Genomic DNA, 23,445 nt, shown 5'->3' with positions numbered 1-23,445 from the left:
AGGGGTCCAATGACAAATTCCAATTACAACCATTCATACTTTGCGTATGCCGTGTTTCTCATAGATTTTCAGATCCTTCATCGTATGCCGTGTTTCTCATAGATTTTCAGATCCTTCATCATCCCCATTTGTAATTTGTATTATCCTTGCATTTAGATACTTCGCAGTTGGATCTATTCCCTATATTACAAATAATTCAAAGACATATCTATTTTTTCCTTAGCCATTAAGATATAATTGTACTACCGGTTAAGTTTTATTGCAGCGAATAATTACGAAACAGTTGAAGCAAATAACTGAATGTGACAACAATGGACAGAAATCAAGGTGAAAGCTTCGAACAACCAACAAACTAAATGCTTTCATTATCGTTACCTAACACAATGTTGAGGTGGGATAATATCAAAACATTGAGGTCATGATGCCTCGTCAATAAAATCCAATAAATAAATAATAACACACTTGGATTGAGACCAATCTCATCGTTCAGTTCTAAGAAGTTACCATTCAATTCAGAAGTGCATATGTTTAGCAAAAACAAAGTATAATCTCCATACATATGAGTTATAAACAGTCTAAAAATCTAAATGTATTTTTTGTGTGTGTGTGTTTTTTTTTTTGGCGAAAAAGGAAGCTAACTCCCAACAGTCTAAAAACAACACTATGGTTAGATAGGAACTTTCCTCACAGTTATACAAGATAAGGAACTACGGAGTACTTATCATCAAACTATGGACTAGGGTCCCGAGTTCAAATCTTCCATAGTGTAATGGTAGAAATTATGTATCATTGACAAAAAATAAATAAAAGAATTAAAAAACATTATCACCACAAAAAAAAAAAAAAAAAAAAAAAAAAAAAAAAAAAAAATTACCAATTAGATAAATAAAAACTTGCAAAAAAAAAAAAAAAAATCCATATATGTCATAACTAGAAATTAATAGGCAACTTAATTTAATGTATTAGACATAAACATGTTCAACGAAGAACATCCAGATTTAAAAAGCAACTTGCTTTCTAACTCTAGCTCATCAAGCGACGGTTCCGTAAATTCTAATATCTCCCTAGAATCAAAGAATCTCCACCAACATCCGACATCTTTTGGATATTGTTCGAAAGCCCTTGACAAAAGATGAAGGTTGTTGTAACATTGATTAAATTCTTGGTCAAGAGTTGGATTTAATTTGTTCCTCCTGGGTGAAGAATAGAGGGGGTATGTACACCAATTTTGCTTACAAGAGGATGAAGTAGGCTGTCCAAGTTAGCCCACAACTGTTTGTTCCATACTGTACATCCTAGAATTGCAAGTTAATTACTCAAAAAGTCTACTCTTCACAATAAATAGAGCACATTTATTTATATTAAGAAAGAAAAACTTATCGCCAGACCTCGGAGGCTCACACCAACAGGACAGTACTCCAAATTGCAAGAAATCAGGATGTTTGTCCAGAAGAAGACAGTGTAGGCACCTGGATGAAATTGTTACACAATGAGTTAATTCTATATTGAAACTTAAACTATACTCACAAAGCCTATGATCAAAATTATAATTAGTATAAGGCAAGGACAACGCAATCTAGATAGATAAAAAAGATTAGGATTAAAAATAACTGATCCCATAAAACATATTATTATCAACATAATCCTATAAAATGCAACATGTGAATTATCCAAAGAAGCATATTAATCAAATACTAGTGTTAAGATAACAAACAAGTATGCTATGAAACTGTTATCAATCTTATCACGAAGTCATGATGGTAAAGCATGGGAGTTTCTTCTACAATCACAGACAGCTAACTCAAAAGCCACAAACAAAAGGAAAGGGAAAAAAAAAAAAAAACAAAACAAAACAAAAACAAAAACAAAACAAGAATCACAAACGTGAATTAGATGAAACATTCAGAGGCGGCTGCAATTTCTTCGAATTCAGTTGCGTCATCTAAACATGTCTGAATCAAATAAAATAAGGTTTACAGAGCAGTAGCTCTAACTTTGTGAGTCCTTGTTCCTGGTAAAACATGGATTTCAATACACATTTATTAGAGAGGAACTAAATGAAGCAATGCACTTAATTTTTTTTTGAAAATTTGTCAATTACTACCGCGTATTTATGACATTTTAAAAATTACTACCGCGAATTAAAAACTTTGTGAATTACTATCGCTAAAATTTTTTAAAATTTTATTTTACTACCAGACTACACTTTAGACCATTTATGATGTCATTTATTCCCTTAACCCATGTTTAACTCTTAATTAAGCATTTAAACAACCCTAAAAAAATAAAAATAAAAATCCCCCAACCCATGGCTACCCTAGCAAACTAATCTAACTAAAACCCCCCTCTTTCCTTTAATTTTTTTCTCTATCATTGATCTTCCTCCTTCACCATCGCTAAAGTCCCTTCAAGCTTCCTGCTCCAAAATTGACACTATTCTATCTATCCTCCAATTGCTCCACAAAAATGTGTAATTCGCCTCAAACAAATTCGTTTTCGAATTCTAGGGTTTTCAAATTTTAAGGTTTTTGCAATTCTAGGGTTTATGGATTATGATTTTTGTTGATTAACATAGGGCTTTTGTATTTTTCTTTGAATTAAGCTATCAATTAAGCATTATATACGATTTGACAAGTTCATTAGGATGGAATACAAGTGTGAAGATTTTATTTATGAAGTCTTGGACCAAAGAGAATTGAGGAAGAAGGTTAGAAGGGTCAAAGTGCATAGTGTTCTTTAATGGAGGTTGAATGTCAAAGGGTCAAAGTGAAGCTATGTGAGAGAGAAATGTAGGTTGGGTAAATTGGGTAACCTTAGGTTAGGAGGTAGTAATAGCAAATTTTTAAATTTTTTTGCAGTAGTAATTTGCAAGTTTTATAATTCGCGGTAATAATTACCAAAGAGGCATTAATACGCGGTAGTAATTGGCAAATTTTTCATTTTTTTTTATAATAAAATATTACATTGCATTTATTGCAAAAATCCATGTTCTGTTTCCTTTGAAAACTAGGAAACATATACCAGTATATAAACTGATATTACAGACAGTGAGACAGGCAGTGGATTTTGCCGAACCATTGTGCAGGGTCACTGGGTCAGGATATGATGGATCACCTCTCACTGGACGTGCCATGCTGGCTTGGCTAATCAAGCACATGACACACAACATGCCTAACAGGATGGACTCATAATAACAAGCCACCACATGCCTGCACTTTATATAAGTGGGCTTACGTAATAGACTAACCTAAGGAAGGATAGTATGGATATATAAGTGGGCTTAACTAATAGACTAACCTAAGGAAGGATAATATGGGTATTCTAGTAATATTAGGTTAGAGTCCTTAGCTTTAGTGTTTAGTATATATAAAGAGAGGGTAGAAAGAAGAAGGTAGGAAGAAATTTGTATTGAGGGAACGAGGGAAACCTTAGAGTCATGGCCTAGAGCCATTTTGGAGAGTTGTGAGCTAAACTCACTATTTGAGAGTAATAGCCTTAAGCTAATAACTTATCTTTTGTAACTCTTCCACCATTATCCATCAATCCTAAAGCTTTCATCTTTATTATTGGATTATTAAATCAGAAATATTAAGCTAGAAAATTCAATCCACTACACCTTTGCCGATACAGCTGAAGTTTGAGGAACACCACCTCCCCCTCCGTGAATTGCTCATCCCGTCAATGCTTATTGGCTTGTTCTGTCATCAATTGCTGAGCTCGAAGCAGTGTCATACTCAACTCCTCAAGCATGCAATCTCTTTCTCAGAGGTATTCTTCTAACGAACCCACCAGAGTCTGACTAGGCCCACCATTAACAACCTAGGTGGCTCTCGTCCTTAAACCACCTTGAATGGGGTTGTTTTGGTTGTGGAGTGAGGCGATGTATTATAGGCATACTCCGCCCACCCTCTTGGATGTACCAACGCGAAACACCGCAAGTACACCTCTAAGCCCTTGTTCACAATCTTCGATTGCCCGTCCGTTTGCGAATAGTAGGTCGTACTTCGCTTCAATTGACTCCCTTATCACCGGAACAATTCACTCCAAAAATTACACATAAACATTCGAGCACAATCAAACACAATGGTTGAAGGAAACCCGTGTAATTTCACAATCTCCCTTATAAAACAATCGGCCACCTTAAACGCCGAGAATGGATGTCACAACCCCACAAAGTGCCCATATTTTAAAAATCTATCCACAACCATGATGACGTCTACCCCTTTCAGCAATGGAAGCCCTTCGATGAAATCCATTGAGATGTCCTCCCACATCAACACCGACACGGTAAAGGTTGCAACATACCGACCAAATGTTTTTGGGAGGCCTTGTTCCGCTGAAAGACCTCGCAAGTTCGCACATACTCTCCCACGGCCTTCCTCATGACCGAACAATACCACTCTTCCGCGATTCTTTTTACCTTGCCTTCATGACCACCGGTGGGTGAATCGTGATATTCGTGGAGGGGTTTGGAAATAATACTGGCAGTTTTTAGAATAACCAGCCTTCCCTTGTACAAAACCTTGCCATTTTCTACTGCAAATCCATTGGGCCCATCCTTATTAGGCACAATCCTTTCCTTAAGCTCAGTGATCCACTTATCATCCTTAAGTTCCTTGTGCAACTCCTCAAGTTAATTCCTTGCGTGTACACCAAGGCTCCAAATTCACACCCTTTCCGTGACAGTGCATCGGCCGCCCGATTGGAGGCCCCCGGCCTATATCAAACCTCAAAGTCAAAGCCCACAAGCTTTCGCATCCATTATTGATATTCGTTTCCTACCTCTCTTTGTTGGGTAATATAGCGTAGAGTTTGTTAATTAGTTCGCACTATAAAGTGTCTACCCAACAAGTAGTGTCGCCACTTCACAATCGCCAAACAAATCGCCATGAGCTCTTTCTCGTAGATGGATTTAGCTTGAGCCCTTACTCCTAGCTTACTATAGAAAGCAATAGGACAATTCTCTTGCATTAACATAGCGCCAAGACCATAACCGGAAGCATCTTGTTTCCACCACGAATTCCTTACAAAAATCCAACATCGCCAATACCAAGGCGGTAGTCATGGTGACCTTGAGCTTTTGGAACGCCAATTCAGCTGCACTTGTCCACCCAAATGCATCTTTTTTGAGTTGGGAGTTGAGTGGGGCGGCCACTTGGGCATAATGGGCTGTGAATTATCAGCCCATTAAGCCTAAGAAGCCCCTAAGCTCCCTCAAATTCCTTTGGCTGGCCCAATTCATGATGGCTTGAATCTTGTCATCATCCATTGCCACTCCATTTTGTGAGATCACATGGCCTAGATAAGCCACTTGTTGTCTCCCATATTCACACTTTTTATAACTTGCATATAAACCATGCTCTGCCACTTCGATAAGACTAACGCCACATGATCTCGATGGGCTTCATCCTTACTATAAACTAGTATGTCGAGATGACCAACACAAATTTTCGCAACAAAGGCCTAAAAATGTCGTTCATGAGTGATTGAAAAGTGGCCGGTGCATTAGTTACGAGGAATTCGTAATAACCCTCATGTGTACAAAAGGCCGTCTTGGGAGTGTCATCGGTCTTGACTAGAATTTGATGGTATCTGGACTTCAAGTCCAACTTCGAGAAAATTGCCGCCCCATGCAACTTATCAAGCATTTTATTTATGACCGGTATGGGATATTTGTTCGGAACCGTCCCTATACTTAGAGCACGATAATTCACACAAAAACGCCACAACTCATCTTTTTTCTTCACTAACAAAACTGGACTAAGCGGACTAGTGGAGGGTTTGATGATACCGGCTTGTAGCATTTCTCGTATGAGCTTTTCGATCTCATCTTTTTGAATTTGCGGGTAACGATACGACCTTACACTAACCGGATTACTACCTCCTTCAAAGTAATGGAATGTTCATGCCCAAGTGAAGGAGGTAGCCCACTAGGAAAATTGCACACTTTCTCTAATTGACGACCACCACATGATCTCCAATTGATCCAAACAATTATGGCGGCTACCAAATGTTCTCCAATGCATCCACGTTCGGGCCGACCCATCAAGGTCTATACCCGTAGGTCCAAGGTCAAAGGTCAAGCAGTGGTAACTGAAGAACAAGAAGAAGTCGACAACAACAAAGAGCAAAGTTACAAATTTCATTAAGATAAAAATGGGGACAGCAAGCAACAAGTACTAACAATGTCTTATTTTGATTTTGATATTTTTCCTAAGTAGTTACATGAAGCCTAATTTTCTCTTAGAAGCTTGAGTATAAATGCTATGTTACTCGGACTCGGGTACCCATGTCCGACACGGGTATGTGTCCAAGTATCCGACTCGGCTATTTTGTGAAAAAATTCTATGATTTTGAACTAAAATGAAGTGTCTAAGTGCCATACCCATGTCAAAGTGTCGAGGGTCCGACACTGGTACTTGAGGTAAACCGAAGAGTCCGAGTAACATAGTATAAATGTAGGTAGTAAGCTTAATAGTTTGCTTATCCAAAAATTTAGTATAAACATTTGTGAGACATGTAGCCTCAAGTTACTTAGATATTTATAGCCTAATGCTATATTTATCATCCTTAGTTTGTAGTCCTTCAATCATTAATAATTAAATACTCAAGCTTTAGCCTTAATTAACGGTTAATTGTGCCTAATATTGGGCCTCTTGGCGTGAGAAATCTGGTCCATTACAGCTTAACGTTCAAATAGGTAAAGATCAAGATTCTTGTAGAGAAAAACCAAGTCTAGAGCATGCTATGGAGTTCATTAACAGCCTCTACTACACAGGATCTCTATAAGTAATAGGACATACCTGGACAAGCCACCCGTTATAAATAACTTACTCAAGGTGGTGGCCAGCAATCAAGTAAGAAAAGGAATGAGAACTCAAGGTATTAGCTAGTGATATTGCGTTGGGAAGGGGTGAGGCCATTACAGTCGCATTTCCTTTTACTCAAATTAGGAAACTTTGAAGCTAAATGAATACAGAAACCCTCTTATTAAACTAATTGAAAAATAAATAAATAAATAAAAACTCTTCTCAAGCATTAAAATAATCTTTCTACTCTAATACCTCCTCCCTGTAGGGCTAAGCAAAACCATCTAAAAATCCGAAAATCCGATTCGAAAATTATGGATAACCGATCCGAAATTGTTGGATATCGAATCGGATATGGGATATCGAAATTTTAAATTTTGGATATTTGATATCCGAAAAAGAATCAGATATCGGATATCCGATCCGATACCCGAAAAATATAACCCGAACAAGCAAAATCTTACCTCCGTCCAAACTCCAAAGGCCTAAATGCCCCAAAGACCTAACAACCCAAACCAAGAAACCCTAAATAATTCCCTCAAATTCCAACCTCACCGCTTATTTCTCTATCTTCTCTGATTCTCTCTCCTCTCGTTTCTCCATTTTCTCTTTCTCCTCATTCCTCTTAGATCTCTGCAAGCCACCACCCATCTCTATCTCTTCTCCTTTATCTTTCATTCCTCTCATATTTTCCTTAATTATCCTCCGCTGGAACCACCAGTTCACGGCTTCGTCCCTCGTTCAATTTAATTCTCACGCACGACGACAACAACCGCAACAACGGCAACAACAACCGCGACAATGACAATGGCTTCTCTAATCAAAATTTCTTTGTTTAATTAATTTGTTTATGTATAATTTTTATGTTTTGCAATTTGTGAAAAATCTGAAAATTGTTTGTTGGATTTTTTTATATTTCTAGTCTATTTAATCTTCTTGTTCAAGAATTTATTTATTTTTTAAGAATTGTTGTAAAATTAATTTGCTTGTTCAACTTTGTTAAAAATAAAAAATGCTTGTTCAATGCCAACTTAGAGCAACTCCAATGGTTGGGAAAAGGGACTAGCTTGCAAATATTAAAAAGCTAAATCGAAATCAAGGTATAAGTGGTGATTAACTAACAAACTACAACTAAAGGTTGAATTCAAGGGATTAAAACACTAGGGGAATGGGATTCACTCAACCAATAGCAATTAGGCAAATAGGGAGGAATGAGGGTAATGGAATAGCAAAGACCACATGTAAGATCAACATCAAACGATATGAAAACAACTCAGATTACTAAGCTTAGATCCCTCATTAACTTAGCAACAAAAGATACATAATCATATTGCAATAGGTAATGAAACATTCAACTCACATTTCCATGTCGAACCAAACATTTCATGCCATCAAGTTCAATAATCTAGGTTAATTACTCCTATCATGAAGAACTAACAAGCAATCCCATATAATCAAGTTTAGTCGCAATCCATCATCAAAATCACTCCCAAACTCACATAATCACCAATAGGGTGAGTTTCACCCAACCCCTAGCCAAGAGGACTACTCACAATTCATTGTGAGTACATGCAAATTCCAAGTTTGGATTATAAGCGATTCTAAGATTTGGAAAAACAAGTGATTATCTATGGACAAAGCTAACATGCAACAACAATATATCAAGATTGAGAGAAAATCAAGTGGCTTACAAAACAAAAAATAAAATCAGAAAATAATGAAGGACAAATGAAAGAAGTTACTATTGAAGCTTCAAAAATGTTGGATAATTGCTGAAATTCTTAAGATAAATCTTGAAATTTGCTTCTACAATGATTAGATTTGAGAGTTTCTAAAACTAAATCAACTAATTTAATGAAGTTGCTAACTAAGAGAGAGTATCTTTTTTGCTGAAAACTATTCTACTGTTTTTCTTCTCTCTCCTCTTATGGCTTCCTTTTTTTTTATGGATGAAAAGTATGCTTATTTGCGCTTGTTTTGATAATCTTTATGCATAATTTTATCATCCCCATGCTCTCGTGATCTTTGCTATCTTTTGCAGGTTCCATGGCGGTCCTAAGCACGGTAGGAGGCCCCTTGGCCAAGTATGGAGGCATGGACAAAGACAAGAGGAGCAAATGGGAAGGAGAGGAAGCAAGAAGAGGAAGTTCAAGAGGAGGTGTGGCCGAACCTCTAAGAGGTTCGGTCGAACCAAGGTGTGGTCAAACTTTTGAAAAGTTCGACCGAACCTCCAAGGCAGTTTCAACCAAGTTTTCAGCATGTTTACAGGAGGGGTCGAACCAGGAAAGTTCGACCAAACAAGGATCAGGGAGGTTCGACCGAACCTACCCTGAGTTCGGCCGAACCTACCCTGAGTCCGACCGAACCTACCCAGAGTTCGGTCAGACCTTTTCCCGTTTCAGCTGACTTTTTGCGGAGCTTCCTAAGCAATTTTGTAAGGGGTATAAATAGATTTTTTTTGCTCATTAAAGAAAAGATTTTTTTCAGTTTAGAAGAGATTTTAGGTTAGTTTTAGGTTTTAGAGAGAGAAACTCTCAAAATTTTAGAGAGAGAAAGTGAGGAGCACAATGGTTTTCATGGATTTTGGATAATCAAATGAGGAATTTGAAGATCTCCATCTTATATCAATGAGCATTTCTTACTTTCTCTTCTCTTATTGCTTTATTTAGTTGCTTTCATTATGCTTGAGTAGTTTCCCTTCTACTAGGTGTTGAGTGAGGCTTTGTAATGATTATTTGAGTTATTTGAGATAAATTTGATGATAATTGTGTGATTAAATTGATTGAATTGATGTTGGCATGTTGTTTGTTTTAGATTGGATTGATCTCCCATGATAGCACACTTAATTGCATATTGGTTTTAGTTTGACAAGGGATTGTGAATTAGAATTGATATATTTGATTGCATTTTGGGTAATTTTCTTCTATGCACCTAGTCAATGAGGGATCTAGGCTAGGAATTTGAGAGATTACTTTTGAGTGTAGTTAATTCTCATTATAATTCTTTCTTTGTATGATTGATTATCAAATGGATTCTCATTAGCTTATTAATTGTTCTAAGTGGATCTTTTCCCCTATTAGACTTTATCATACCTTGTTCTTTATATGTGTTTTAGTGTAGTTGTAGTGTCCTTTATCCGTAAATCGACTTCGGCATAGCTTAGGCATTAGATTAAGAACAATCTAGCATTACCGTTCCTTGTGGTTCGACTCCGAACTTACCACTAGACTTGTTTAGGGGTTAGTTTTAGGATTTATAAATTTATTTGATTGAGTGTGGAATGTGCGACCGTTCTAACGCCCGTCAAAATGAATCTTAAGCTAGTAGCTACACCATTGTTGCAAATCTTGTTGATTAGATTTGGCAAGCAAATTAGCTTTGTAGAGCTAATTAGCTTGGCATTTATTAGATAAAAAATATTATTAATTTGAAAATAAATTAATTTACAACTAACTTAACCATTGGAGCAACAAATAGCTTGAATTGTTGTAGCTTAAGAAGTTGATGTGGCATGCCAAGCTATTAAATAAATTAGCCAACCATCGTAATTGCTCTTATATACTTCGTATAACTTTGCCTTTATTTTTTTATTTTTATTTATTTTTTTTGCCATTAAATTAGTATTTGTACAATATTAATAAAAAAATATACAATAGGGTCGGATATTGGATATCTGAGCTATCCGATCCGAAAATTTCAAATCGGATACGGATATCAAACATAGGAATTTTCGGATACGGAAATCCGATCTGAAATTGATCCGATCCATGCTCACCCCTACCTCCCTGATGCATATTCATATTACTGCTAGCTAGTAGCTACAGACAAAAAGGCAAACATTTTTACAAAAAAAAACAAAAAAAAAAAAAAAAAAAAAAAAAAAACCATTTTATCCAAGCAACATTGTATCACCCCCAAATTTACCCATGATCTACCGCTAGAGCTGCTATTGTATCTAAGTTAATGTCATACAGAAACTGTACATATTTGTTTTCTGTATGCTTCTCGAATTAAATCAAATTGTAAAAGTCTTCCTTAGCTGAAATTCGGGTCACAAGGAAAACATTGTAGATTTTTCTTAACTTCAGAGTTCAGACAGGCAGCAAGAATTCGAATATCTATAAGCATTAGAAGCTTTCCTCAAAAATGTTGCTGGTTTCACAATGCATGCCCAATTGTGACAATATCACATTACAGTTGACAGGAGCATAAGCTGGAATTGTGAAGTTGAGAAAAAATTTGCTACTGTTACCAGGTACAGCTGCTAAAGGGCGCTCATTGGATGGCAAACCTATTGGCCACAAAGATTATTTATAACTAGCCAAGTTTTCAAGATTTTTCAGTAGTGCTGCAGGGACATTAATGGTCTAAACACCATACAGATCTTGATAGAGTTCTACTTGTGAGGAAAAAATCAGTAAAGAAAAAAATTATGAAGCTGCAATTATGGAACAAAGTCGCACTTTAAATTGCTTCGGGTATTGAAAAAAAAAAAAAAAAAAGAAGCAGGTTTTAGGATACACACCTACTTGTAATACATAGATTGGCCACCGCAGGCAGCTTGGGCTATTAAGAAGAATTTGGCAAGCAGATAACCTTTATTGACCCTTTCGAGTTCTAAACTTATGAGTTATTACTAATTCTAATTTAAATGGAACTTAGGTAGACACCTAAAAATGTCTCCCCAAAACCAAACCCGATGATGAACAACCTTTCACCGCGACGATTGGTCGGGTTCAATATTTAATCCCGAGAGTGCTTAAAAAATCGTATTTGATTAAATTCATATTTTTGAACAGTCCATGAATTAGTCTTGATGTTTGGTAAAAGCATAGTTTTAATTTCAGCCCAAATTTATTATTTAATTTTAGCCCAAACCTTTTATTTATTTAATTATTTTCTTATTTCTAGCCCAAATAATAATAAGACAGAAAAGGCTCGAAATTATCAATCGGCACTTAAAATGCAGAATGAAATTAGGGTTAAAAATGTATTTGGACGGAAAAGCGGGCTGGGAATTCCCGCGCCACGGCAGGAACCCACCGTGTCACGGGAATCATTTCCGTCTGACGGTGGGATTTCCCGTGACACGGGAAATCTGCCGTGACACGGGAAATTCCGTGTCTTTTCCGCGCAAACCCTTAACGCGTTTTCTTCCCCGTTTACTAAAAATTTCCCACGTCACACTAAAAATACACCGTGTCACGGGAATGTTTCCCATCTGGCGGTGGGACTTCCCGTGTCACGGTAAAAATTGCCGTGTCGCGAGATACTTTTTTAGGGTTTTTATCATTTTAGGGTTCCGTGTGCTCACTCAGCACATTTTCTCTATAAATACCCCCTCATTTATGATGTACGGGGCAGGAATTAATTCTCTAGTTTATTTTTCTCTCTTCTATGCTTTAGCCTAAACACTAGCCTACCCTTCTTATTTCAAAATTCCTTCTTCAAGTACTCAAAGGAATCCATACTTTACTCGTGGTTCTGTCCTTAAGCCAAGGCGTAAAAGGTAGAACTGTTTAAGGGTTTGGCCCCAAATCAACTCTACTTTGTTTAATTTAATTTAATTGTTGTTTTATCATTATTTCCTTGAAGTTACTAACTCGTTTATCATTTTGTAGTTGCAAACAAACAGAATCAAAGTAAGAATTATGTTCCTCTTATTTCTATTATTTTTCTAACGATTTTATATTGTTGGAATTATTGCTAAATTGCTTCCAATATTAATGTTTATTCTATTATTATTTATGATCACCATATTACATGTTTAAAGGGAATATGTAATTGAAAATCACGCCTAATAAGATAATTTGGACAACCGGTTTAGGATCCTTTTTAATCTTGTTGTTTAATCAAGTGATCACAATATTTTAGAATAATGTGTCCATTAATATTCAACCAATTTAGCTTAATAATAGTTTGGAGCGAATTGAATATTTTGTTTATATGCCTTTGAGATCACAGGAATGCTTTTCACTATAAGATTCGAGTAGAGGCCAATACGGGTGAATGTGACTCCATGACTCACTTCGTACCATCATCCCCGATCCTCCTTTCGTGGTTCTGAACCATATGGAGTTAGTAATCTCATGGATTATGAATGGGGTGTAACCTTCACGGGTCAATCGTTGTTGCCTATCGTTGTCCACTTGTCCCTTATTTGTGGTTGCCTTTTTATGATCCGTGAACGGTTTACAAGTTCCTTAAAAACTTGTTGGCGGCTCCCTACTTTCCTTGTCCCTAATCGTGTCCCTTATCGTATTATGTCAATTCCCACTTCCTAAGAGTGCCAAGCATATTTACACATGCTTTTAACGTAGGCGCACTTCGAGCGACGCCTACAAATTGGCGACTCCTTTGCTATGGTTTTGGGGAGCCATTTTTAGGTGTCTACAGAAGCCCCCACTTTGACTGAGTTTGTAGAAACGTCAGTTTCGAGAACGATAGTCAAAGTAGTCGATAGGGACGGAGAATGATTTAAGACGTTCTGCGATCCTAAATCACCTGTATACGCCGATACCTGCAGAAAAATGTTAGTTCTACAGATAAAAGAGTAAAGGGATAGAATGCGTATCTGACACCAGTGTATCGGTGACAAATGAGTTTGGTAGCTTCCTATGCTTGAAGGAATCCACCGGATGACGTTTGTTGAGACGCTTTCCATGCTTGAGGAAAGTCGACATATGATTTTGGTAGTTTTCTAAGCCTAAAGAAACCTACCGGATAATACTTTCCATGCTTGAGGAAAGTCGACGTATGAATTTGGTGTCATTCTATGCTTGAAGAAATCCACCGATAATGCCTTCCATGCTTGAGGAAAGCCGACAAAGGAATTTGGCGCCGATAACGCTTTCCATGCGTGAGGAAAGCCGACTTGGCGGTTTTCTATGCTTGAAGAAAAATCCACCGATAACGCTTTCAATGCTTGAGGAAAGCCGACTTGGCGGTTTTCTACGCTTGAAGAAAAATCCACTGATAACGCTTTCCATGCTTGAGGAAAGCCGACTTGGCGGTTTTCTATGCTTGAAGAAAAATCCACCGATAACGCTTTCCATGCTTGAGGAAAGCCGACGACTACTGTAATCGCTGAAATTTGCAAGTGTATGATGGTTCGATTATCCCCGAACGTGGGTCGCAGATGATTCATACCTTCAAATCGATTATCCGACCATATTAGGTGTTTAAAATGTCGAAAAATAGACTTTGATGCTTGCTAGGGGTAAAATGGTAATTTTAGTCCTCTTTAAGTATCAGTTAGAATTTTCCGCGTAATTCCAGTGAAAAAATAACTGTCCAATTTGCGTGGAAAATCGTGCAATTTTAGTCAAAATGCCAGGAATATTCGCAAATAGCTATGTAGGGCAGGCACAAAGCCACCGTGTCATGAAATAGATTCCCGTGACACGGCACGAGTCCCCGTCACGCGGAGCAGATTCCCGCGACGCGATAGCGGAGTCCCGTCACGCGGAGCATATTCTCGTGGCGCGGGAAATTAGGTGGCTGAAAATCAGGCATCTTTGACCAGTCAGACCATGTGCACCACACAATATATTACCGTTACATTGTAACGGGATGCTTTTTCTTGCTTTAAATTCAAGCTTCTTCTGCCATTTTCGCCATTTCCGCACTCCCCTTTTCCATTTTCTTTTTTTTCTCTGCTCAAATTACCGAGCCACGGCAAAAACACACCGGCACACGGAGTTGTTTCCGGTTGGACGGGGTCACTAACCGTGTCACGGCATTTCTGTGTTTTCGTCTTCTTTTTTTTTATTTTCGTCTTCTTGACACGGTTAGTGACCCCGTCCGACCGGAAACAACTCCGTGTGCCGGTGTGTTTTTGCCGTGGCTCGGTAATTTGAGCAGAGAAAAAAAAGAAAATGGAAAAGGGGAGTGCAGAAATGGCGAAAATGGCAGAAGAAGCTTGAATTTAAAGCAAGAAAAAGCATTCCGTTACAATGTAACGGTAATATATTGTGTGGTGCACATGGTCTGACTGGTCAAAGATGCCTGATTTTCAGCCACCTAATTTCCCGCGCCACGAGAATATGCTCCGCGTGACGGGACTCCGCTGTCGCGTCACGGGAATCTGCTCCGCGTGACGGGGACTCGTGCCATGTCACGGGAATCTATTTCGTGACACGGTGGTTTTGTGCCTGCCCTACATAGCTATTTGCGAATATTCGTGGCATTTTGACTAAAATTGCACGATTTTCCACGCAAATTGGACAGTTATTTTTTCACTGGAATTACGCGGAAAATTCTAACTGATACTTAAAGAGGACTAAAATTACCATTTTACCCCTAGCAAGCATCAAAGTCTATTTTTCGACATTTTAAACACCTAATATGGTCGGATAATCGATTTGAAGGTATGAATCATCTGCGACCCACGTTCGGGGATAATCGAACCATCATACACTTGCAAATTTCAGCGATTACAGTAGTCGTCGGCTTTCCTCAAGCATGGAAAGCGTTATCGGTGGATTTTTCTTCAAGCATAGAAAACCGCCAAGTCGGCTTTCCTCAAGCATGGAAAGCGTTATCGGTGGATTTTTCTTCAAGCATAGAAAACCGCCAAGTCGGCTTTCCTCAAGCATTGAAAGCGTTATCGGTGGATTTTTCTTCAAGCATAGAAAACCGCCAAGTCGGCTTTCCTCACGCATGGAAAGCGTTATCGGTGGATTTTTCTTCAAGTATAGAAAACCGCCAAATTCCTTTGTCGGCTTTCCTCAAGCATGGAAGGCATTATCGGTGGATTTCTTCAAGCATAGAATGACACCAAATTCATACGTCGACTTTCCTCAAGCATGGAAAGTATTATCCGGTAGGTTTCTTTAGGCTTAGAAAACTACCAAAATCATATGTCGACTTTCCTCAAGCATGGAAAGCGTCTCAACAAACGTCATCCGGTGGATTCCTTCAAGCATAGGAAGCTACCAAACTCATTTGTCACCGATACACTGGTGTCAGATACGCATTCTATCCCTTTACTCTTTTATCTGTAGAACTAACATTTTTCTGCAGGTATCGGCGTATACAGGTGATTTAGGATCGCAGAACGTCTTAAATCATTCTCCGTCCCTATCGACTACTTTGACTATCGTTCTCGAAACTGACGTTTCTACAAACTCAGTCAAAGTGGGGGCTTCTGTAGACACCTAAAAATGTCTCCCCAAAACCAAACCCGATGATGAACAAGCTTTCACCGCCATTATTGGTCGGGTTGAGTATTTAATTTTTGAAGTGCTTAAATCCATATTCAATCCCAATAAATTTCATAAAACCAACCTAATTCCTAGCCCATTTCCCCAAACCATAACTAATTTTCCTCTTTTCGTGCCTTTAAACCCAAAATAATTCATTTCGTGTCCTTTAAAATCATTCATTTCGTGACCTTTTTATAAAAACGTTTAATCGAGTTAATTTTGGTCCATAATATGGGCCCAATGATTAAATAATTGGATGGGGCTTTAAAAGAGCTTTCCAACGATATATTATAAGCCCAAATCCGAGTTATAACGAATAAGTTATGGCCAAAATATTAAATTGAGCCCAAACCGAACCTATGCCACCTTATCTACAACCCAATGATCATGTGGAGGGTCCAAATTATTTAATCTCATTCCTAAACCAATTAGGATTAATTAGAAGCTTCTATAAGTTTCTAAAAGATCCTAATTATCCGTTTTGAAAAGATAAGATTAAAGAGTTTGAAATTGAATAAAACTTTTCTTTTTGAAAATCCTAATTTTATCCGAATTGAAGACGTTCAAAGATAGACAGATATTATTTTCGTGCCTCATAGTTTTTATCCAAATTTTATATGGTTGGATAGCCCTTGAAATTATCTTTCCAATGATATATTATAATATCAATTCCGAGCTATAACGGAAAAGATATGAATAAAGTGTCAAACTCTATCCAAAACTGACACCGTCTCACTATTTCGGCCATATCTTTTATTCTACAAAATATTTTTATCTGATTCTAATTGGGTTAGAAAGTAGACTTGAAGAGCTTTCCAAAGATATCTTATTCATCTTATTCTTATTTCTGGATCTAAAGATATGATAAAAACAAAAATTGCAAAAACTGCAGTCTATCAAGTTTTATTCCGATTTAATTCTTATCTTTTCTTGATTCTTCGACCTTCTTTTTTTCTCTATAAATAGAAGTCATATCTCCCCTTTTTCAATCATCAACAAGCTTGATCACAAAATAATTCTCTTCTCCCTCTTTAGCCTAAATACTAGCCACCTTATTCTCTCAAAATACTTCCCCTAATTAAGCACTTATACTTAAACCAAGGCGTGAAAGGTATAATTACCTGAGGGTTTGGTTTTGGGGAGACATTTTTAGGTGTCTACAGTAACCTTTATTGATCCTTATCAAAACTTATTTGTACTTATATGAACTTATTTTCCCTTCAACTGGAATTAAGGTGAAATGTTCAGGATCATCCACTAATGTGTATCAATGCCTCCAACGTGAATAAAGAAACACATTGTCTATCTCTACTAAGACAGTTTATCTCTTCCTAGGTCCCACTCTAAATAAGCAGTCTCATAAAAAAATAAAATAAAAAAAAATAAAAAAAAAACAGTCGCAATCTTGCACAAAACCAGAAACCTCAAGCAAGGGTTGTTATGTGGTTTCCCCTGCATGAAAGGATACTAGCTACGTATAACCTAAAGCACTAAATGGGGATTACAATAAGTCAGCAAGACTAAACTTGGACTTGTGTCAAGCACTATCCACAGTTCCACACACCACCTGAGTGTTTTATTTCAAAGTTTTTCTTACAGTTTGAGTGAACACAGGATTTAGGAAATCTGAGTTCAAGAAGTGGCGAAAATAGTAGAGAGAGTTAGAAAGGGATAAGGTTCTCCAAAGCATTTCCAGGAGGAGATTTTTTTACTGCCTCTTTACACATGTCACGTTCCAAGATAAACATTTTTGGGTTTCAGTTTCCGACTTTGAAGTACTTTGTGGAAATTAACTTACAATAAAAGGAATTTTCATGTACCAATGATAAAGATACAACTACACTCCAAATCGCATAATCTAAGCACCCTAAATTTAATGCTGGAAATGTAATTTGCCATTATTTTTAGGATGAGCATGAGATGAGTACATCTTAGAGAGTGGTTCCCCATCTTAAACAAGCTTAGGCTAGAAAAAAAATGACTAAAATTATATGTGATGCTATTGTATTCATAGTCATTAATTCATCATCTGAACGGAGCATTATACAAACCTAATCCTTATTGAGTGATATCCCATCCAATCTAAGAGGTATAGTTATGGTACTGCTGGTCACTGGGACTCACAAGACTACATACACTACAAGAGAAAAAATTGGTAAAGAGCTCACTCAAATTATTTAGGCCTAGCCGCGTTGGGACTTTGTTATGCACACCATGTAAGCACAGTTCTCTACAACCTAACAAATAAACATATTCAAGCAACTTTTCCATTGTAGTATAGTCATGATCCACAAACAGACATTACATAACAACAATTTAGAAAACAAAATTAGTCATAAAAAACTCAAACAAGCGTCAATTGCAAAGCATAAGAATCAGCAATGCCAACAACAAAGGCAAATGCAAGTAGATGTGACATGACATACCTTAAATCAGCGAAGATTAAGAGCTACAGCCAGACTGGAACCAACTAGAAGGCGGCCAATAAAGCTTGGCATAACTCTCAGATTCTACCAAGTAACTACTAGAGTTTGTTTTCATGTCAAAAACTTTAGTGAATTCATCAATTCCACCAATTCTATCACCTTCCTCTTCAACAGAGACACCCTTAAAGTAGATAACATTTCTTATATCACCATAATAATCATTTCTAGACAATGAAAAATTTGCATCATCACCCACAAAGAACACACAATCATTCAAGTCCGACTCATAATCCCAAAAATGTCCCTTATCATCCAATTTAAACACTCCAAGCTTAATATCTCGACCGTCATCAATGCCAACTCGATCAACTACATACAAATTCCCATCACACTCCACCAAATATGTACACATACCATTACCATACACCAATTTTGGCACCAAATCAAGGGGTTTTAACCTGGAATCAATCATCACAAGCCTTCCTTTTCTATCAGCAGTAGCATAAAACTTCCCATTATAACTTATAATATCATCAAAAGAACGCCCATTTACCCCAATTTCAGTCCACTGTTCATCCCCAATTCTCCAAATCAACAATTCCCCACTTAATTTCAAACCCAGAACAACAAAATCACCTTTTACAGCGAAATTCTTCGCAACAACAGCCTTCTTAAAAGGATTCTGCGGCAACCCCAAATCAGAATTAACAACATACGATTCACAAACAACAGAAACCCTATAATCAAGAAGATTCAAACACAAATTCGGTTGAGGGAATTTAGAGTAACTCAAAAGAGGGTCGAAAAGAGAGAACCCATTTCGTTTACCTTCTCTCTCCTCAACCTTAATGAGAAAACCACCATTAGAGAAGTTTTCAGGAGGAGATAAAAGATAAACAGTTCGTTTAGAGAGAGAGAGTTGAGAAGGAGAGGTTGAGACGCCATTGGAGAGTGGAAAAGGGAGCTTGAGAGGGAAAGTAATGGAGGAAGGAAGAGGAGAAAGGGAAGAATGCCATGACCTGCAAACGGAGCGAAGTCGAAGAGTGCCAATTTTTGGGTCAATACGATCGGCGATCGATGATAGAATGTCGTCGGGAAGATCGGGCCACCGTGATCTCTGCCCGCCGCCGCTGCTGCTGTCGCCGGAAATAGTGGACATCGTCTGATTCATTCACCAAATGAATGAATTTCTCCGATGGTAAATAAGAACGTTTGATCACCTGAAGTTTGTTCTATTTTCTCGGTAGAAAAATACGAATATTTTGTTTTTACAAATTTTTGTATGTGGTTATTGGTTTAGAATATTTTGTTTAGAAAAATACGGCAAGGGTTACTTGTAGAGTGTTACTGGTTTTGTCAGGGGTTACTTGTAGGTGTTACTTGTATTTTGGGGTTACTTGTATGGGTGTTACAGGTTTTGGTCGGGGTTACTTATAGGGTGTTACTAATTTTGTCAGGGGTTACTTGTATGGGTGTTACTGGTTTCGGTCGGGGTTACTTGTAGGGTGTTACTGGTTTTGTCAGGTGTTACTGGTTTTCTAGGGTTACTTGTATGGTTGTTATTGGTTTTGATCAAGGGTTACTTGTAGGGTGTTATTGGTTTGGTATGGGATTTTGTTCTGGAGTTACTCTGAATACAAGTAACACATACAAGTAACCCCACGATACAACTAACCCATACAAGTAACCTCATAATACAAGTAACACCCTACAAGTAACCCATACAAGTAACCCTAAAGTACAAGTAACCGTGCCGCACCATGTGGCTTGCCACACTGAAAAACCTCTGTTCTTTTTTGTGTTGACCGCTTTAACCATCGGTAAGCATCAAATTACTAAAAAAAAGGGGAGAAATGAATATTATACTCTCTCCGTTTCTTTTTACTCGCAACAAAGTAGTAGTTTGCGAACTCATAGGCAAAATATGGTTAGTGTAATTAACAAACATAAGGGCATGTGTTAGTATTAATCCAACCAAAAAAAAACAAAACAAATTCAAACACAACCACTAGCACCTAGCACCACCACCACCACCTAGCAGCAGCACCATCTAGCAGTACCACCACTACCACCTTAAAGCACCACCACCTAGCAGTACCACCACCACCACCTTGAAGCACCACCAGCTATTTCGCCCATAACCCACAAACCTGATTTCGCCCACAACCCAACACCCATTTCGCCCACAACCCCGATCAAAACCCACCACCTATTTCGCCCAGAACCCACCATCGATTTCGACCCACAAAACCCACCACCGATTTCGACCCACAAAACCCACCACCGATTTCGAGCCCTAAAACCCACCACCGATTTCAAACCACCCACCCACCCACCAACTTTAAAGAGTCCAGAAATTCGAACCGCCCAAAATTTCGAACCACCCACCAAAGTCGAACCAAAAACCACCAACGAACCCACGAAATTCGAACCTAGAACAAAGACATATCTGGAAAATTAAAGGTGTTATGGTTAAATTTAACTATCAAAACTCTAGATCTAGAGTTTTGATGGTTTAATTTTGTCCATAAAGCCTTAAAATTTGAGTTTTAGCAACAATGACAAAACAACGGCGACAAGGAAGAAAGGAAAGAAGAGAAAACGAAATCGGGGACAAGCGAGGGGACAACGGAGTGACTTCCAGCGAGGTGTTGTGGTTGTATTGAGGGGAGATCGGTGAAGAAAGAGAGAGAAATTCTGGGTATGGTGGTGGTGGTGGTGGTAGTGATGGTAGTGGTGGTGGTGGTTGGCAATTGAAAGTGATGATGAATTTATTTGGGAGGAGAATGATTTTGGTGGAAATGGTTAAGTTAATTAAGTAGTGTTAAAGTTAATAAGATAAAATCAATAGTTTAATTCGGGTGTTTAAAAACAAAAAGCAAAGAAAATAGTTTGTTGCAAGTAATGTGTGACGACCATTTATATTATTTGTTGTGAGTAAAAAGAAACGGAGGGAGTATTATAAAATGTTGTATTGATGGAAAAAGTGAAGAAATATGTCAGAAAAAATTATAAAAGGAAAAATCCAAACTAAAAAAAGTTCCCTCTAGAGCGGTTATTTCTTGGGAGGGTTTCGCCCTAGCCTTTGTTAGGTTTTGCTCCTTTGATCTCAAAGGTTCTCGTTTGATCTTGTTTCCCTCCAGAAAATTTTGAGTATAATCTGTGTTATTCTCAAGTGTGTCTTTCTACAATGAGTGTTTCTTCTCCCACTCGTGAGAGTACTGAAGAGGAATGTAGAAGTGAAGTTGAATGGCAATTAGATGATAAGGATGATGATGAATCTAGGGTCATGCTAGGAGTGGTTGGGAAAATCTAGACGGAGAGAAGTGTAAACAACAACGCTCTAATCTCAACTATGAAGCATATCTGGAATCCTAAATATGGAATGGAAGCAAATAGCATAGGTAAGAATACCTTTTTCTTCCAATTCCATCACGGAAGGACAAGGAATTTGTAATGGAAGCCCGCCCATGGCACTTTGATAGCCATGCTTTAGCCCTCTATGATATACAAGGGGACGAAAAACCCTCAGATATGCCCCTTCACCAATCCCCGTTCTGGGTCCGGGTATATGATCTCCCCTTTGCGGGTCAAAGCAATGAGTCCAATGCTCATACAATTGGTGACAAGGTGGGAGTCTATATGGCTATGGATAAAACTGACATCGTAGGAATCAATAAGTCTCTTCGAATCAGAGTGATGATTGATCTCCAAAGGCCTTTGGTTAAAGAAGTCAGGCTGACAATGAGGGGAGGAGAAAAGAAATCCTTTGAGGTAAAATATGAGAAGCTCCCCCTGTTTTGCTACGTTTGTGAGAAGCTTGGACATGGTGAAAAGGATTGCGATGATGGCATCTGATTAGGGGATTTTTCCCACCAATCACCATTTGACAAGTGGACCAATCAGGTTCCGCCATGTGTCCGTCACATGGGCCAATAGGAGCCTGCCACGTGTCAAGCAATGATCCGTCCACTATGGACCAATTACGACACGACACGTGTCCTTCCCATGACACCTGGGATAACTGGTCACCAAGGCCCAACTTCCGAGGGAAGCCCAATCAGCCCAAGGTTAACCTAAACCTAGATTGGCACGTTTCCCGAGGTTATAAATACCTCCCTTTATCCTCATAAAAGGAAAAAAACGCAGATTACACACATTAAACTCTCTCACCTAGAGAGACCCAATCACTTTAATTTCCGCATTAATTACTCCTTAATCAAGTACTAACTTGACCGTCAGAGGCGGATCTCCAATCATCCGGAGCATCCGTTTGTTTTGCAGGTACAGGCGTCCGGTTCCAGTCTCGGAATTGTAACTCTCCCGCAGGACATCAGAAAACCCCGAAACATTTTGGCGCCGTCTGTGGGGAGAGTACTTCTGAGATGGCATCCACGTTTGTACCGACTCCTGAAGAGAGACGTCCCCTGGACGACCCTCTAGTTCAGTCGGACCACGATACTGAGAATGAATTTGAAGTTGAAGCTCACACAGCTTCAGACGGGACCCTAAGGGCCCGACGTACCCGTCATACCGAAAGGAGGGAACGGGAACATCTTCATACAGGAAGCGAGCCAGCAGGCGCACCGCCTGTTCGGCAACAGCCGACTGATGGGTCTGCTCCCATCACAAGGAACGAACTCATGACCTTCATGAGGGATTTCAAGGGAGAAATTCAATAGTTGATCAACAAGAAGCCGCCTGCTCTGGACAAGGAGCAGTCGGCTAAGAAACCCTCCACTTCACAGAAGAGGAAGCCAGTTCAAGGGCGAGAGGCGACCCCTCATCCTAAATCTAGGAAGCGGGAGCCACCTGCCCTTGATTTCACAAAATACCGTTTTCCTACTCCAAGAAATAGGAAACTTGTTCTTCATATTCAGGCGGACGGGTCGAGGAAAACATACACAGACGCTCGGCTACTGCTAGAGCAGAAGAAGAGTGACCGATTGTCAGAGTCGGCGTCTACTTCAAACTTCCAAGACAGTCTGCGAAATACCCTCGATG

The 23,445-nt window shown here is 38.5% G+C and overlaps 1 protein-coding gene across 2 annotated transcripts; it reads right to left on the bottom strand.

The window, feature by feature from the left end:
• Nucleotides 1–902: 902 nt before the first annotated feature.
• Nucleotides 903–19,958, bottom strand: LOC110688936 (F-box protein SKIP23-like). Of its 2 annotated transcripts, XR_002504707.1 has the most exons (3): nucleotides 18,442–19,958; nucleotides 1,389–1,469; nucleotides 903–1,295 (listed from the first exon to the last, which is right to left on the bottom strand). XR_002504707.1 is itself a non-coding variant. In XM_021865685.1 (2 exons), exon 1 carries the CDS (start codon nucleotides 19,610–19,612, stop codon nucleotides 18,458–18,460), a length of 1,155 nt encoding a protein of 384 aa, XP_021721377.1. In that variant the 5' UTR covers nucleotides 19,613–19,958; the 3' UTR covers nucleotides 903–1,469; nucleotides 18,442–18,457. The 2 variants fall into 2 exon arrangements, 1 of the variants encoding a protein (XP_021721377.1); XM_021865685.1 differs by having other exon boundaries at nucleotides 903–1,469.
• Between the last annotated feature and the right edge of the window lie 3,487 nt (nucleotides 19,959–23,445).

Source organism: Chenopodium quinoa, unplaced genomic scaffold, assembly GCF_001683475.1.
Source record: "Chenopodium quinoa cultivar QQ74 unplaced genomic scaffold, ASM168347v1, whole genome shotgun sequence".
NCBI lineage: Eukaryota > Viridiplantae > Streptophyta > Magnoliopsida > Caryophyllales > Amaranthaceae > Chenopodium > Chenopodium quinoa.
This window is presented reverse-complemented; position numbering and strand designations above follow the sequence as displayed.

Coding starts and splice junctions, on each gene's coding strand:
- LOC110688936 (XM_021865685.1), bottom strand. CDS start 19,612: ATGAATCAGACGATGTCCACTATTTCCGGCGACAGCAGCAGCGGCGGC.